We start from the raw sequence: 16,079 nt of genomic DNA, 5'->3' as shown, positions 1-16,079 counted from the left end.
TGTGTGTGTGTGTGTGTGTGTGTGTGTGTGTGTGTGTGTGTGTGTGTGTGTGTGTGTGTCCTACCAGACAGAGGTGTCCAGCTCATGGCTGGAGGGCTGGCAGTAGTCCAGCTGTGCAAACAGAGGGAAGAGAACCTGCACCCCTCCGATTGAATGGATCCCACTCTGGACTGAATGGGTGACTACTGCCTTCACATCCTGCATGGACACACACACATTTCAACATGCATAAGGAAAAGACACAATCATATTTAATGTGCACATATGAGTGTGTCTGCGTGCGCACGCGTGTGCAACAGAAGCAGCCTCCAACACAAAGGCAATGATAGATTCTCTGCTACTGCGATAAGAGGGCATGAGAGGGAATTCAGTTAGTGGTTGAGAGGAGAGAAAAATCAGTAATTGAATAAAATGTCAGCTCTCTGCCTCACACACACCCTGCTAGTATCTCTCTCCCCCTCTCTCTCCCTCTCCCTGCACAGTAAAATCCTCTGTGTTAATTTAACTCTTAACCACTTAAACCCCAGCATCGGTATTGTAGGGAAAGCTTTCGCTGAAAATAGCCTATCGACATGCTCACAATGCGGTGCAACGCGTTGCGTTGTGAGCTTGTCGATCTGCTATTTTCAGGGAAAGCTTATAACAGAAAACGTAAAATACACTAGTATTGAGCCCTGAGGGACTCCAGTTAACCATATGGGGTTTAAGTGGTTAAGAGTCTTTGTAGTTATAACACTAAGGACTTTACTGCGTGTCACCTCTCTGCTCTATTGTCCCCGGACCCGTCTCCTTGTTTCCCTGCGTGCGTGCGTGCATGTGTGCGTGCGTGCGTCTGGATAAATGTGCATTTAATCATCCATTACTTTCTCCCAGAAGCACCTTGGCAATTAAGTTAAGACAGGGAGATTGAGTTAGGAGGACTCAGCCAGGGAGTCTGAGAGAACCAACCAAGCATTCTACAAAACACTACTACATCTCTTTGACATTAAACTAATCAAAACACATAACTGCATAACTGCGGAAACTATCACTGTCTTAAGTCCATTTCAGTCAAAATGCTTGGAATGAGACGAAACAAGAGTGCCCAGACTGCCCACTCCAAAATATATCCGATTGTAAACATTGTAAACCTGAGAGTTGCAACGATGAATCTAACATGTTAAAAATGGAGTTTGAAGTTATAATGGGTTTGTATAGACGGATTTCCGCGCGACGTCATCACAGAGCAGAATGCGCAATCTGCGCATGCCCGGGTGAAGGCGCGTTCGAAAATACAGCCCTGAGCGGCAGTGAGCGCACTGGCCAATACAAACTAATAGGCGAGTGTGCTCCGGTGCGTAATTTCCAAACGCACCCATAGGCTTCCCCCCGCAGCTGCGCGGTCATATTCCTCTCATGTTTACTAACAGGAAACCTCTCTATAGGAAGGGGGCGTGTCTGATAAAATGAATATCAAATATCTAAATACTGAATCAAGCAACTTAAAAACTGTCTGCAGGGCTCACAAAAGCCCGAGTAGACAATAAAATGAGCCATACATTTTTGGAAAGTGAAATATCCCTTAAATTCTCCATGCAAATCATATTAACAAAGTTCACCTATTTGTCACAGAAAAACTCAAAATACACTTACGGTACGTAACCCTAGCTCCCATACTAAAACGGAGACATTTCCATCTAGCGGTCCCCACACAAGGCTAATTAAATTATTTGAGCAACAAGGTGGTGTTCCTGAGCAGCTGTTAACAGGTGCAGTCGTCTGCCTCGCTTAGCTCATTTACACCGCTGCCTTAATGAGGCTGTTAAAAGGAGAAGAAGCCTTTTGGGGGACATTCATTATTCTTGAGGGTCGGAAAAGAGAGAGAGATGGGAACATCTGGAAAACTAAATTGTAAGGAGGAGGGAGGAAGAACTGGGAACCATGATGTTAGTGGCAGCTGCTGTTAAGACAGCAGAGGACCACTGGCCTCAAGTCACTGGTCACCTTCTGCATTTCTACATGGCTGACCACTGTAGTCGGACAACAAACTCTGAATGGTCTGTGTATCTTATTCTGAGCAGAAGGGTAGTCACAGCTATCCAGGCTAACAGCCGTGCAAAACAAGCAAAACATTAGATATAAACAAAATGATGGCTCTGGCACACTAAAGGATCACATTTTTAACTGTATGATGGTGGCAGACAAAAAAAAATTTTTAGGCATCAATCCGTTGTCAGTGTATCTTTTTTTATCATACATGATAGTTTCCTCCATGCATGTTATCTGTCACCAATTATTTCATCCTTAGAGATTATTTTCTTTAATTTATCCATTTGTAACTCCGAGAGCATACAAATGTAACTCTGAGAGTGTACAAATGTACACGGTTCCATTTGGTTACATCTGTACTACTCTCTCAGAGTGAATTTAACACGTGGTAATTTACAGTATGGCTACACTCCTGGGTGAGGGGGCAGTGCCAACCTGCAGCATGAGGGCGTGGGGGGAGTGGACGAAGATGGAGGTGTTGTCCTTGGGGGAGGACTCAAGGCAGAGCTGGGCGTCTGTGGCGCGGGGGTTGTAGGTGAAGGCGATGCTGGAGGACAGCTTGCCGTCGTACAGCAGTGTCTTGTGGTGCTCCGCGAACAACAGGTCACTCTCCACCTTGTACTTGAATGTACCCTGACAGATGACAGACAGACAAGACAGTCGAAATGAGCAATTTGCAGCCACTGCCTACTGCGTTTCCATTTCTAGTTCAATAGTTGCAGACCACTGGTTCTAAAACTGTGGGTCGGGACCCCCAGGGGAGACCCAAAATGATTTTGGGGGTCCCTCCAGATGATTCGACATTGTTTTCTCACTCAACAGTAAACACACCAACATATAGTATAACTGTATACAGGGTATCTGCACATTTCTGAAGTGACAATTTAAGGACTTTTTTTTTACAAAGAATAGTAATAATAAATAACACAATTACTGCATCAAACGTAATCAACAAACTATTCTATGCAAAACTGTCAAACATTGGCCAAATGGTCAAATATTAGCCATAGCCAAAAAAAATAAATAGCTCATCTACACGCTCACAACGCATTATTCACAATATTTATCTGTGGAACCGAGTCAAACTAAATGTAATGCCTCAACTCCTACAATTACAAGAGATTGTCAGGGTGGGGGGTCCTCAGTTCAAATATGATTTTTTTGAGGGGTCGCGGCCTGAAATGTTTGAGAGCCCCTGGTCTACACAGTGATGTCCTCACATAGAAAGGAGCCTGGGGAAAGAATGACGGACAAAGGCCACGTCAGGGCTGAACCAAACACTGAGTCTCCACTCAGGGTCACATTACATCAGGACAGCTGGACTCTCCATTCAAACCATGTCCTTCCATGATGCAGTGTGAGCCTCCTTATCTTAGAATGTACATATTAACATAGTCAGCTTGTGTCTATGGAGCTCAGATAGTGGATTCGTTAACATGTTTTGTCTGGCTAATGCGTGTACTTCATATATATAGGACAATGTGACAGACTGTAACGTGTCCGTACTGTAAATTGTATCAAATACTGTTTGGAGGTTTAACTAATGTCCTGCTCTGCGTTTATCCTGAACACGTGTATTAATAAGCCTAACTGAGAGAGAGAGACAGAGACAGAGAGAGACAGAGAGACAGAGAGAGAGAGAGAGAGAGAATATTGAATCTTAGTACCATAACACTGACCAATGCAACTTCAATTTAAGAACCAGTGTACAGGTAAGTGTTTTTTGTTGTTGATAATCACTAGAGAGTAGATGGTGTGGATTTTGGTGGTTCCCCTCACCTTGTACCCTGGACCCAGCTGGTATATGGCCAGGATCTGAGCAGCACTTAGAGCTTCTGAAAACAGGTAGACTGCCCCCATCTGACCACAGAACACACGGTTGGCATCTGCCGTCTCCGACGAACCCAGGAAACACTTGTCGAAAGTCTGGACGGAGGGAGAGAGGAATATAGGAAACAAGGGACAGAAGAAGGAAGCAAAGGAGAAAGGATGAAGGAAGAAGGAAGTAAAGATGGAAGGAGGAGGGGGGAAAGGGAGGGACAGAGTAATGAAGGGGAAAAAGGGGGAAGGCAAGATGGGATGAAGACGTAAATAAAGACAGAAGGAAGGAAGGAAGGGAAGAGGGGAAAAAAGGGATTCACAGGGGAAAAATGTGAGAAAATGACAGAAGAGGGAGGGATGGAAAGCGAAAAGAATGGAAGAGAGGGAAAGGCAGGAAGAAGGAAGGAGGGATAGGAAGAAAGAAGGAAAGTGTAGCAATGATATGATAAAAAAAACTGCAATTCACAACACTCCTCTCTCCTGTTCTCCTGTCTACCTCCTCTCATGGTGACTGTCTGCTCTGCCTCTCCTCAGGGTCAGCCACAGGGCTGTATCTTGATCAGCTACCCAATATCACCTCTCCAGCATGGAGAGACAAGAGGATTAGACTTCACTGCAGAAAAGAGATTCACTCCCCAGAAGATGATCTAAGACTCTGTACTTTTCTACAAAAAGCAATACTGAAGATATGACAGAGTTCATCAGGCCAAGTGTGAGTGAGAAACAGAGGGGTCTCTGTGTGTGAGTGTGAGTGTGTGTGTGTGTGTGTGTGTGTGTGTGTGTGTGTGTGTGTGTGTGTGTGTGTGTGTGTGTGTGTGTGTGTGTGTGTCTGTGTGTGCGCGCGCGTGTGCGTGTGATAGAGAGATGGACTACTGTATGTGTATCTCTGTGCCACAGAGGTGGACTACACATTTACACGTATTGAGTGTGTGTGTCGTGTGTGGTAGTCATTTCCCCCCTGTGCTGTCCTTGCTAACAGTCCCACACAGTGTGTGGTCTCACCCATGAAACCCCCTGTCAGACAGGAAAAGATTAGATGTAGCTCAGAGAGAGGAGGGCGTGCAAAGGTGGCTAGCTTCTCACTTTTTCAGCTCAAAGTGCGCTGATAGTATTCTGTTTCTGAAATTGATATAACACGGAGAAACGGTAGAATATAAAACCCACGCCTCCAGTACTTTGACAGTGGGAGGTCATGGGATCAGAACTACATTCTGTGGGATTTATTAAAGCACTGTATTAGAGCCTGTAAACAAGAACTGTAGGGCCATACTGATTTTTATCTCTTTATAACACGTTGGACATCGTGCTGTGTTGGAAGTTGTTGTTGGGCACTCACATCGCTTGTGTTGACGAACCAGGTGATCTCGCCGTAGGAAGCCAGCTCTCCGTTGACGTAGCAACTAATCTCGCTGTTCTTCCAGCGATTGTAGACATGAACGATGGTCACCATGTACCACTGGAATCACACGGTGATGACCAATGAATCAACAGAGCATATTCATTCATGACTGATTTAACATCCATTCCACACAGTAAAATCCTGTGTGTTCATTTAACTGAGTCTACAGATGTGACAAAATGGACCTGTACGAGTCTATTTGGTTACATTTGTACACTCGGAGTTACAAATGGTTAATTAACAGTGAGGATTTTACTGTGCAGTGGATGCTGATCATTAATAAAACACACTGTGATCATGGCTACTTGGGGTGCAGCCAGCATTACACAATTTAATCTCTCAAACTTGCCAACACCACTGTTGGCCAACAGCAGTGTTGGCAAGTTCACTGGTTCAACACCATTGTACAGTAACTTGTTATCACAGTAAACAAGACCTCATCTTAGGTATTATTGCTGAAATATATCACTAGTATCGCACACAAGACGACATGGATAAAAGCACTGTGAAAATCTTCCACCGTATTTAATTAGATTTGTTTCCATACAGGACATGACCAACTCCCCGAGATCCCCTCAAGCTACAATCCCACCTACATGGGCTTCTAGCCTTCCTACCCGATGGAGAGCAGCCAGTGAAATAGGTTATTCTAGTTATTACGGCTACCCTGCTGAAATAGGTTAAATCTGTTACCTCTGGACATGAAATAATATAAAAACAAACCCAATTTAAGCATAGAGGACCCCAGGGCAGGAGTTTCATATTGGCTGGAGGCAATGGATCATTAATTTTGACTGTAATTTTGTTTACTGTAATTTTGTATCCATCACTGTGCGTGTGTGCAAATCCAGCCACTATGCAGTGTGATATTTGTTACCATGTTTACAGCGACACATCCTGCATTTGTGTTCCTGAGTTAATGTCTATTCGGCTCATCCTTCCTTCCCCCCTTCCTTCCTACCTTCTGTGGTTTGAAGTCATACTTCACACAGTGCTGGAATCCCTTCCCCTTAGACTTTAATGAGGTCACAATCAAACAGCCGCCCACAAAGTGTGCAGAGTAACCCAGGCCTTTGCTGGTACGGAAGCTGAAAAGAAAGGAAAAAAAAAAAAAAAAAAAAACACACACACACACACACACGACCAGCATCAGCACACAAATACATTAACACATGATTACGTTCACACTCACAAATATGTGACCAGATTTAAATGTTGTTACCCCACAGATCTTTTTTGCTTTTCAGCTCAGTATGGACACGCATGCATGCCCGCATGCATGCATGCCAGCACACACACAATTTGTTTTCTGAGTCGGACTGCTCACTGAAGCACTCCCCAACACTCAAGGACAAGGCAGGGTAGAGGTCCAATAAATCTCACAAACATTTAAATACAGGTTTGAGACGGAGATAAGGCAGAAAAACAACTCCATTTCTCTGCTTCAGCATGAATTCCCCGGTCCTGTGTCCCAGTGAGAAAGCGGGCCCCTTGTGGGGACCCTAGATGTGATTTAGGGGACTAATCTCCTTTTCTTTTTTTAAAGGGCACCAGGGCTGAGAGAGAGGAGAGGTTTTATTACAGATGTTGTCTAGTAGCAGAGGCTAGCTGTACATCTTGGTTATCATTTTTATATACGCCCCCAAACACCCCCTCTGTTGCATGAAGTACATTTGTTTTTTTTTCTTTGACAGGAATTAATTATCGCCTGAAAATAGGACAAGTGGAGGGCCTTGATTTACTCGCCCCTGAGAGAGAGTGTTTTTGGGAGCAGGAAAATTCTCAGCTTTGAGATTGTAGCATGGACGGACACATGTACATGCAAGTGTGCGCGATCTCACAGTCTCGAAATCTTGTTTTAATGCAGCTGCATACCGCAGGCTTTCACGCAGCTTCCCTCTCCATGTTTTATTCATACAGGAGTTTAAGCTATGCATTGGTACCTGAAGTCAAGCCTAAAATTTGCCATTTCAGCATTTTTGATCCACAGTGGATTCATGGAAAGAAATACTAATTATTAAAAAGGCTAAGGTTCAAATAAGGTCAAAGTACAGTAGAACTCCAATTAACTACAAATATATCTAAACTGCATGTATTACAAAGCATTCCATAGTATTTAATATTACAGTGTTTGAGAGTGTCAGACTGCCGCTGCAGTGTAGACTCAGTATTTATTATAATTCAAATTGAGAACATTTAGTTAGTATTCCATCTCCATAAGAAGAAATAAGATGCAGGAGTACTGTGACTTACCAGTAAAGGTAAGGTTTGTCCTTGTCGACGTTGATGTTGTTGATGGGGTCCATTCGCAGCCAGGTGTGGAAGGTAAAGCCGCTCTGGTATGGCCACTTGGCTATAGGGGGCAGAGCAATGGCCTAAAGGGGACCACACAGTTATACTGATGGTTATACACATAGCCCGGCCCTGGTGAAGGTGTGTTCCACTAAGCGCACCTTTCTAGTTATGTATGATTCTTAGCCTACTGTGTAAACTTCACATCATGATGTCTTCTGACTGAGTCTAACGTTGTATTATTCAAAGGCTGGGGCAGCGGTCCATCAAAATGGGCTCACAAATTGTTTGGAGAAAAACGGGCATAAAAATTGTGAGCAAAGTCTCTCTAAATTACTGCATTTGCAAGTTGAGAGAAACACTGTAGTATAGTAGGTCAACACTTTTAAAAGTGAAGTTCACTTGTTTAGACATTACAGTGTAACTCCAAAAAGCTGACTTGAGGAACTAGAGGAAACCCCTTGAGAAATGGTTTGTGTTTTTTTGTGTCTTGCCGTGTGTGTGTGTGTGTGTGTGTGTGTGTGTGTGTGTGTGTGTGTGTGTGTGTGTGTGTGTGTGTGTGTGTGTGTGTGTGTGTGTGTGTGTGTGTGTGTGTGTGTGTGTGTGTGTGTGCTCCCATGCCTTCCTGCCTCATTAGTCAGGCAGCTCAGGACAAGGAAGGCATGTGCATTGTATTGTGCTGCTCTCCAACCCCACTATTACAATGGTACTTACTAACACCACACACATAAACACACAAAACATGAATGAAAAAGTTAAAAATACAGACAAAATACGCTCACAAACTGAAGCACAGACGCTCACAAACTGAAGCATACACAGGTACAGTGCATGCACCTGCAGGCACAAACATACTGATTACTGACACACACGCGCACTCCAGATAAGCCAAGTCAGACCTCGTGCCAGCAGGGGCTGCAGCCTCCTACACACCATCAAAGCACCATCGCCATGGCAATGAGGGGTTATACACAGAGATTGGGAGCTACATACTCTACAAATGCACACATAAATAATGCACACTTGCATTTGCTCGCACACACACACACACACACACACACACACACACACACACACACACACACACACACACACACACACACACACACACACACACACAGGGAGCAAATAGATACACAAATATGTAGTGTACATGCATGCATATATACAAATAATTGCAAGAAGGCTCTCTTTCCCTCTCACACACACAAACACATTAGCAAATCTTCTTGTACACATCTTTGCGGATAATGTATAACATTTTACACACAGCCACTGATATTGCAAAGGACTGAAATGGAGAACGAAAAGCAGTTCTCACATTCCAGCAATAAGACTTTGCAAAATTGGTGCAGAAATCCCATATCGGTCAGGCACTGACTGCCAAATTACCTGCCTCGTTAAATGTCACTCTTCAACGTCTTAATACGCTCCATGTTTTAAATCCCACCAATAGCACAAAGACAGACTATTACAGATTGAGACCGCTGTATTCTATTTCAGGAGTGTGGATCCTTCAAAAAATAATTCCCAGGGGACTTAGGCATTCTTCTTTCATAGAAAAATCTCATGGGTCAGTGAATGGACTGGCTAGATAAGACGGTACGCTTGACAGCAGCTTAGGGAAGTGTCGTGGCTAAGCTAGTTATAGCTATAGCCACTGTCTTAAATTAATTTTGTGACATGAAGAAGAATAATTATGTTTTATGTATTTATTCATAATAGTCTGATTAATACTTTTTTTTGGGGGGGGGTTGTAGTTTGGGGTAGTGCCTAAAAATATGTGCAGTGTATTGCAGAACATAGTGCACCCTAATTTACTTTAAAATATAGCTTCACCAGACAGAATAGTTGCCTGCAAAACTCAGGAAATCAGGCTAAAGGATAAATCAATCAAGCTTACAGTTGGTAATGTTGTTTTATGGTGTGTGTGTGTGTGGTGGTCGTACTGATAATGTGTTGCATTGTGTACTCACCGCAGCACTCTTCCCTGGGAAACTGAAGAAGGCGTCCGGCCCGTTTCTGTGTGCCATGCTCTTCAGCACAGAGAGCAGCTTCACTGCATGAGGCGGCTGGGATGCACGACGCGCACGCACACACACACACACACACACACACACAAATGTTTAGAAATCAGAAATGTGCATGGTGTATTCATGTGTATGCCACCACGCAGAGTCACACACACTAGTCTTGCGTGGTCAGCCCTCCAATCTCGCTGGAAAAACTCTCATTTGAAACAGTGGATAGAATGAGCAAGCAACTCAATCACAGTTTAGCCACGTCCTCAGCGAGTGAGTGCTGACAGGACCAGAGTCTGTCTCTGTTTTTCAGAAAAATTGGAAGAGAAATGTCGTAAAACATTGCCTGAGGTATGTGCACTGTACAATAGAAACAAACACCACATACTTTTGTTGATGTAACAATACTTGCTGCAGTTGCCATGTTTGTTCCTCTGAGTAGTAGTTTTACTCTTTCACTGCCAGATATAAATAAATAAATCACCCACTGCCAGCGATTTTTGGTTTTCCTTACCTTTTCAACTAGTCACAGAATATTTATATCCAGTATGATCGATCCTCCGACGGTTGCTAAACACTTTTAGCAACCGGGTTTCACTGTGCTTCCGCGAGAAGAAAAAAAAGTCATCGCGACCCCCCGTTTGCTTGTTACAGGCCGCTGAATATAGCATGTCTCGTCAAAAATGTAGGGAGAAAAAAAGATACAGCCGTTTCCCCAAATACGCTATAAGCAGGAAGTTAATGGTGGTGGAGATCTTTCGATCACGTGATCTCCTGGTTCTGTGTGACTTGAGGATGAAAATGGTCACTCGTGTGTTAGAGAACAGCGCCATCTGGTGGAAAACCACTGAAAACGAAAAAGTCGTAAAAGTATTTTTTGGCAGACTGGGCCTTTGGGGAAAAAAGTCATAAAAGTCATCCTTGGCAGTGAGTGAGTTAATGTGGACAATATTGATGTGCGGACCTGGGTGAGCCCCCCCCCCCCCCCCCCGCTATGGAACAGCCCATACTGTCAGCGGCACTTTTCACATCAACGTTACCCAGGCTTCCTTTCTTAGAAAGCAAGCCTGGGATCCGAGGTTACTCACACACACAGACTTACACCCACATGTCAACGTGAATGCACTATATGCCTGCAAGCACACATAGTGTATCTCTACACAGTTACATATTTAATACATGCATGCAAGTATACAAATAGACCAGCATCCCAAGTACAATATGCAGCATCATGTGTGCAGCACTGCAGCTACAAACACACAGAGCAGAAACATCAGTAGAATATTAAATATGTTAATATTAAATATTTACTGATTGTTCTAAATTTACCTCCCATCTTATCAGAGGTCAACCTCCAGAGGCATTTATTCCAGAGACAGCCTAAGACATCAGTCTCCTCATCTACTTTAAGTGACGCTACTGAAGCATCTCCAAAAATACTCCACTCAAACAGACTGAACTAACACAGGACTTTCATCTAAGTAAGTCACACAAAAAAATCCCCATTAATTATTCACACAGGTCTAATTTTGTAGTCTAATGTAAAAAGACCAAACGGAAAAGAAATATGTCATGTTTCAATATATAACCATTTTAGATTATATATGTAGATTAAAGGTAATATATATAACTCAGGTCCGCACATAATACTGTATATAGTAGAGAGGGGGGGAGAGATAGAGAACGAGCAAATGTACACTTTGGAAGAGACATAAGAGGGAGAGTGCTCCTCCATTCACTCTCCCTCTCCTGAGATACTATTTCACAGAGGAGAGGTGGTACTGTAGTAGTCAGCTTAGTGGGGGCTTCTGAAACGAAGACGTGCAAAAGCAGTTTGGCCTATTTCCTTGACAACTTGATTAGGCCTATTGATCTATGCTCTCTCCCTGTCTCACTCTCTTGCTTTCTGTGCCAGTGGTTCAACTGCAGCATAGACTAGTCACTAATCTGTCGTTTCTTGTACTCAAAACTCTCTCCCACACACACACACACACACTCTGTCTCCCACACACTGCCACTCCAAATCCTTGCCCTCTTCTACTCCAGATACACTGCCTGATGTCAAATGTGGCACATGTACTGTAGTCAAGTGTATTGTCTTTGTCTATTCATTTGAAGTTGTGCTGATGACAGTATGCAATACTTATGTTAAGTGTTGCTGCCCCAGTTTCACTGAAATCACATTCACGTTCCAAAACAGCACCTGCACTGTACCCGTTTCAGGTTTTAATACAGTCCAACTCAGCTTAGTGAACTGGGAAATTATGACATTTAATGGCCACAAAGTTTTTCAAGCTGCTTTGTTTGGGTATTAAAATGTGTGTGTACTGTATGTTCTGTAATGTGTTGCGAGGTTATACTTTGAATTCTGTACGGTCTAATGAGTCTTCTTTTAGAAAACATGTTAAGAAAAAAGAAAACAGGGCTGGACCGCTGGCATAGCGGTCCACGCACCTAGGCTCAATGTAGCCTGACAGAACGGTGCGGGTTCGAGTCCCGATCCCAACGGCCTTTGCTGCATGTCACTACCCATTTCCTGTCAGCCTACTGTACGATCCATAAAGGCATAAAAGCCCAAATATATATATATATATATTTTTTTTTTAAGAAAAATAAAACGGCTTTACTTCAGATATTACAGATTACACTTCAATATACTGTATAATGCATTTGTGGTGTGGATCTACAAAGCAGCATTTTTACATTACATGATTTAATGTAATCATTTCCCTGACAATGCCTGCACGGTCATTTTCAACACTTTTCATTGCTCATTGAATGTGACTTGTTTGTTTCTCCATGTTTTATTTATTGTGAGCAGAGGTCATTGGAAGGTTGAGTGGTAAAGAACAGGGAGTGAAGATTGTAAGTTGTGGCGATGGTGAGCACATTCCTCATGCTCTTCCCAGATAAACAGACTCACCCACTGGCCTTTCTCTCCTTGCAGTTTGCTGAAGAACAGCTTCAGCTCCTTCACAGTAATGCTGTAGCTCGCCAGCACACCCAACATGTCCACCAGGAGATCTGCAAAAGACACACACACACACACACACACACATGCGAGTGCACACATGAGTACAAAAGTATAAGAGTGGTGCGCACACAAAGAAACACAAAAAAGGATGTGCACACACGTACGCGTGCGTGTGTGTGCGTGTGTGTGTGTGTGTGTGTGTGTGGGGGGATCCTGACATGTTGAAACCACACAGGCTGACAGGATGCCACACTACGGGCAGAAGGTGAGACACCCCCCCCCTCTCTTTCACCAAAACACTCCTTCCAGCTGTATATCATACTCAGGGAATACCCCTCACATTTCTCTATTTGCTATAAAATGCCTAAAATAACTATCCTCACGATTCCTTATTTCTACAGAATGTCTTGTTAAATGTCCTTGTTTCTCCGTTTTAAATAGGTGCTATAGATATTTGTCAATGGCATTATTATTAGTATTATCAGTAATGGCTCATAGATGCTTTAACACTGATGGTTTCTGTATTGTACTGTGCTGCACATTGACTTAAAACATTATTTCCAACCACTCAGTCCGTGCTGGGCTGCATTATTCTAGCTTGACTGAACATCCACTTTTACCAGCAACCGTTCTGGCTGGGAAATGCTCACTGAGCTGAACAGTGTTGGATTAATTCAGATTCACTCTAATTTGTAGATGGCCGACAGTGTCGAATGAGACTCCAGTGAGGGAGAATAGTCTATGGAGGCTGATTTTTTTCCCTGTGACTCACTGACTGTAATACATCTCAGCCTGACCCCAAGCAGCGGCAAGAACACTGGAGCCATGAAATGTTGGTGCAGTCGAGAGGAGAGGGCGATTCAAGTGTTAGTTTTATTAGACTGAGACAGAGTTGAGATGAGGCGGGAAGGGGAGGAGAGGTCATAAGAACATTTTGATTATACACAACCGCAGTGGTGTAAAGTAACTAAGTACATTTACTCAAGTACTTTACTTGAGTACAATTTTGAGGTATTTTTAACTTTATTGGAGAATTTCCAATTTTCTGTTTTTTTTACTTCTACTCAATTATTTGAAAACTTTAGTTACTAGTTACTTTTCAGATGTAAATTATGATAGTATGAAACATAAATTAAACACTTTAGCCTTATTTTATACATAAGCTATTTGACCCAGCTCAACTGCGATCATACCGTCGGTGGTGGCTATGTGCTGGACCACATACTGTACTTTTGTCTATGCAGTTGAGAAGCAAGTGTAAAGCACAGACAGTATACCTCCCCCGTCTCACCTGCGATCATACTGTTGGTGGTGGCTATGCGCTGTAGCACCAGCCGGATGAGGCCCACGTGTGTGCAGGCCTGCAAATTGCGGACGCTCTTCTTCAGGATGGCTGTGAAGATGCTCCACACCTCTGCCTGGCAGGTGGGCTCACACTGGTCCAGAAGCTCCACCATGCACACGATGCTCTCCTCTTCCTGGATGATGAAGTTCATCTCCAGGTCAAACTGACCTCCCACGAGCTGGAGAAGGAGGGGGGGAGCAGTAGTGGGAGAGAAAGAAAAAAGAAATATTTTAAGCAATGATAATAAGCGGATAAGATTGTGTGTCTCTAATGTGCAGCGAAAACAGACGTCAGAGCATCAGTGAATTAACTCATTGAGTGCTATTCACGTGTTTCACATGTTTTTGAAAAAATAAAAAAAAACTGAAAAAATAAAAGATTTGCAGCTCCATCCACTCCTTGTTTAACTTATAACTGAAAAGGGCTGTATCTCGCTTCCTTTACTTTGAAAAAATCTCTGGCACTGGGACAACATAGCCAGAAATAATTCTGGCACTCAGTGAGTTAAGACCGGGAATGCATATGTGTCATTTTAAGATGTCTTTGACTATTCAAAAATAGCAGATATACAAGCTCATAGCGCATCAAATCTTTGCTTCTGAGGATTCTACAAATGTCTTCTTCTTCCGTCTGTCTTCTTTGTGAAAAATAATTTTGTTCCTATAATATCAGCAGTTCTCAAACTTTTTTCATGTCAAGGTACCCCAAAATGATATGTATACGTGGACCCCCATCTCAAAATATTTTGTTCTAGGGACCCCCCAGAAGCAAAGATTGGAGTTAAAAATGTTCACTTATTTTCACGATTTTTCTAAAATAGCAGATCTACAAGCTCATAGCTCGGCACTTGGTGCAGCGCTATAAGCTTGTATATCTGCCATTTTTGAATAGCCAAAGAAGTCTTAAAATGACACATATGCGTTCCCGGTCTTAATGGATTAAAGGCCAGGGGTGAAGCAGGGGTCTCTCTGTTTGTCTAAATGTCTCTGTCTGAATGTGTGCATTTATTGGTCTATCTCTCAGTCTATTTCTGTACATTTGTCTCTATTTCCATCAGTATGTATAACAGCCTCACTGTCTGTCAGTGTGTGTTTGTGTATTTGTCTACTAAAGTCTCCCTCTGCCTGTGTTAGTGTATCACTATCTGTCCATCTTCTGCCTGTCTTAATGTACTTTATGTACTTTATGTACTGTATGACTGACTGGGTGTCTGGACTACAGGTCTGTCTAATTGTGTACCCGTCTGTCTTGTCTGTCTGTCTGTCTGTCTGTCTGTCTGTCTGTCTGTCTGACTGTCTGACTGTATGCAAGTGTATCTCTCCGCCAAGCTACCTTCCCTGTCTATCCCCCTGTAAAGAAGCAGTGGCTCAGGAGATAAGAGCGTCCGCTTGGGAAATGGAAGGTCGGTTCGATCCCCGGCTCAACCCTGGGTTAGTGTCGAAGTGTCCTTGAGCAAGACACTGAACCCCTAACAGCTCCCGATGGGGTGCCTTGCATGGTTTCCTCCGCCATCAGTGTGCTAATGCTTGTGTGAAAGGCTGAATGCAATAAACATTGTAAAGCGCTTTGGATAAAGGCACTATATAACGCACCATTTACCCACTTTTACACCCAATCTCAAAGAAAATAAAGTCAAAACATTACGACAAAGAGCTACTAGGCAGACAGACCAAGCTAGGCATCCAGACAGACAGACAGTGGTTTTAATCTTATGAGAGCCAGCTGACACAGCCTTACATGACCCCCGCCGTGGGGCATTAGAGCTGGGAGATATGACTTCACAGTTCACATGTGATATATCAACAATAAGAGCAAAACATCAGTTATCAGTTACCCCATGCCACAATAATGTCATGTTTTCTCTAGCTCGTAAATTCACTTCAGTCTCAGTTCTTAACTTCAGTTCTTAAGAGCATAAAAAATTATCTACAGTATTTTGGCCCATTAACATTGTATTACATTTTCAGCAGCAGGGCTCTACGGATGGCTACGGTTGTCAGTCGGTTGGTCCATCCATTCACCACTTCGTACCAAACAACATAATTATCTCAGAAACTACTAACTAGCTGTTTTGCCATGGTCTATTTTGTGCACCTTTGTACCACAGTACCACCATGGCGAGTAGAAGGGGTTCGATTCTTCCATGGTGCCTCAGGCTTGGCTGGGCGCTCCAACAAAACACAACTGGCATGTTTGCAG

The 16,079-nt window shown here is 43.2% G+C and overlaps 1 protein-coding gene across 6 annotated transcripts in view; it reads right to left on the bottom strand.

The window, feature by feature from the left end:
- lrba (LPS-responsive vesicle trafficking, beach and anchor containing) overlaps nucleotides 1-16,079 on the bottom strand; it is a 294,320-nt gene that overhangs the window by 246,159 nt on the left and 32,082 nt on the right. For all 6 annotated transcript variants that reach the window (XM_084068296.1, XM_084068297.1, XM_084068299.1 and 3 more), the window contains exons 2-10: nucleotides 13,827-14,058; nucleotides 12,485-12,585; nucleotides 9,517-9,612; nucleotides 7,502-7,623; nucleotides 6,210-6,336; nucleotides 5,186-5,305; nucleotides 3,808-3,954; nucleotides 2,464-2,661; nucleotides 65-198 (exon numbers count right to left, since the gene is read on the bottom strand). In XM_084068296.1, coding sequence (XP_083924422.1) covers nucleotides 65-198; nucleotides 2,464-2,661; nucleotides 3,808-3,954; nucleotides 5,186-5,305; nucleotides 6,210-6,336; nucleotides 7,502-7,623; nucleotides 9,517-9,612; nucleotides 12,485-12,585; nucleotides 13,827-14,058 — 1,277 coding nt within the window. The remainder of the gene's footprint in view (nucleotides 1-64; nucleotides 199-2,463; nucleotides 2,662-3,807; nucleotides 3,955-5,185; nucleotides 5,306-6,209; nucleotides 6,337-7,501; nucleotides 7,624-9,516; nucleotides 9,613-12,484; nucleotides 12,586-13,826; nucleotides 14,059-16,079) is intronic.

This window comes from Gymnoscopelus microlampas (assembly GCF_963454915.1).
Source record: "Gymnoscopelus microlampas genome assembly, chromosome: 2".
NCBI lineage: Eukaryota > Metazoa > Chordata > Actinopteri > Myctophiformes > Myctophidae > Gymnoscopelus > Gymnoscopelus microlampas.
The sequence above is the reverse complement of the archived record's forward strand: the minus strand, read 5'-3'. Positions and strand labels throughout refer to the sequence as shown.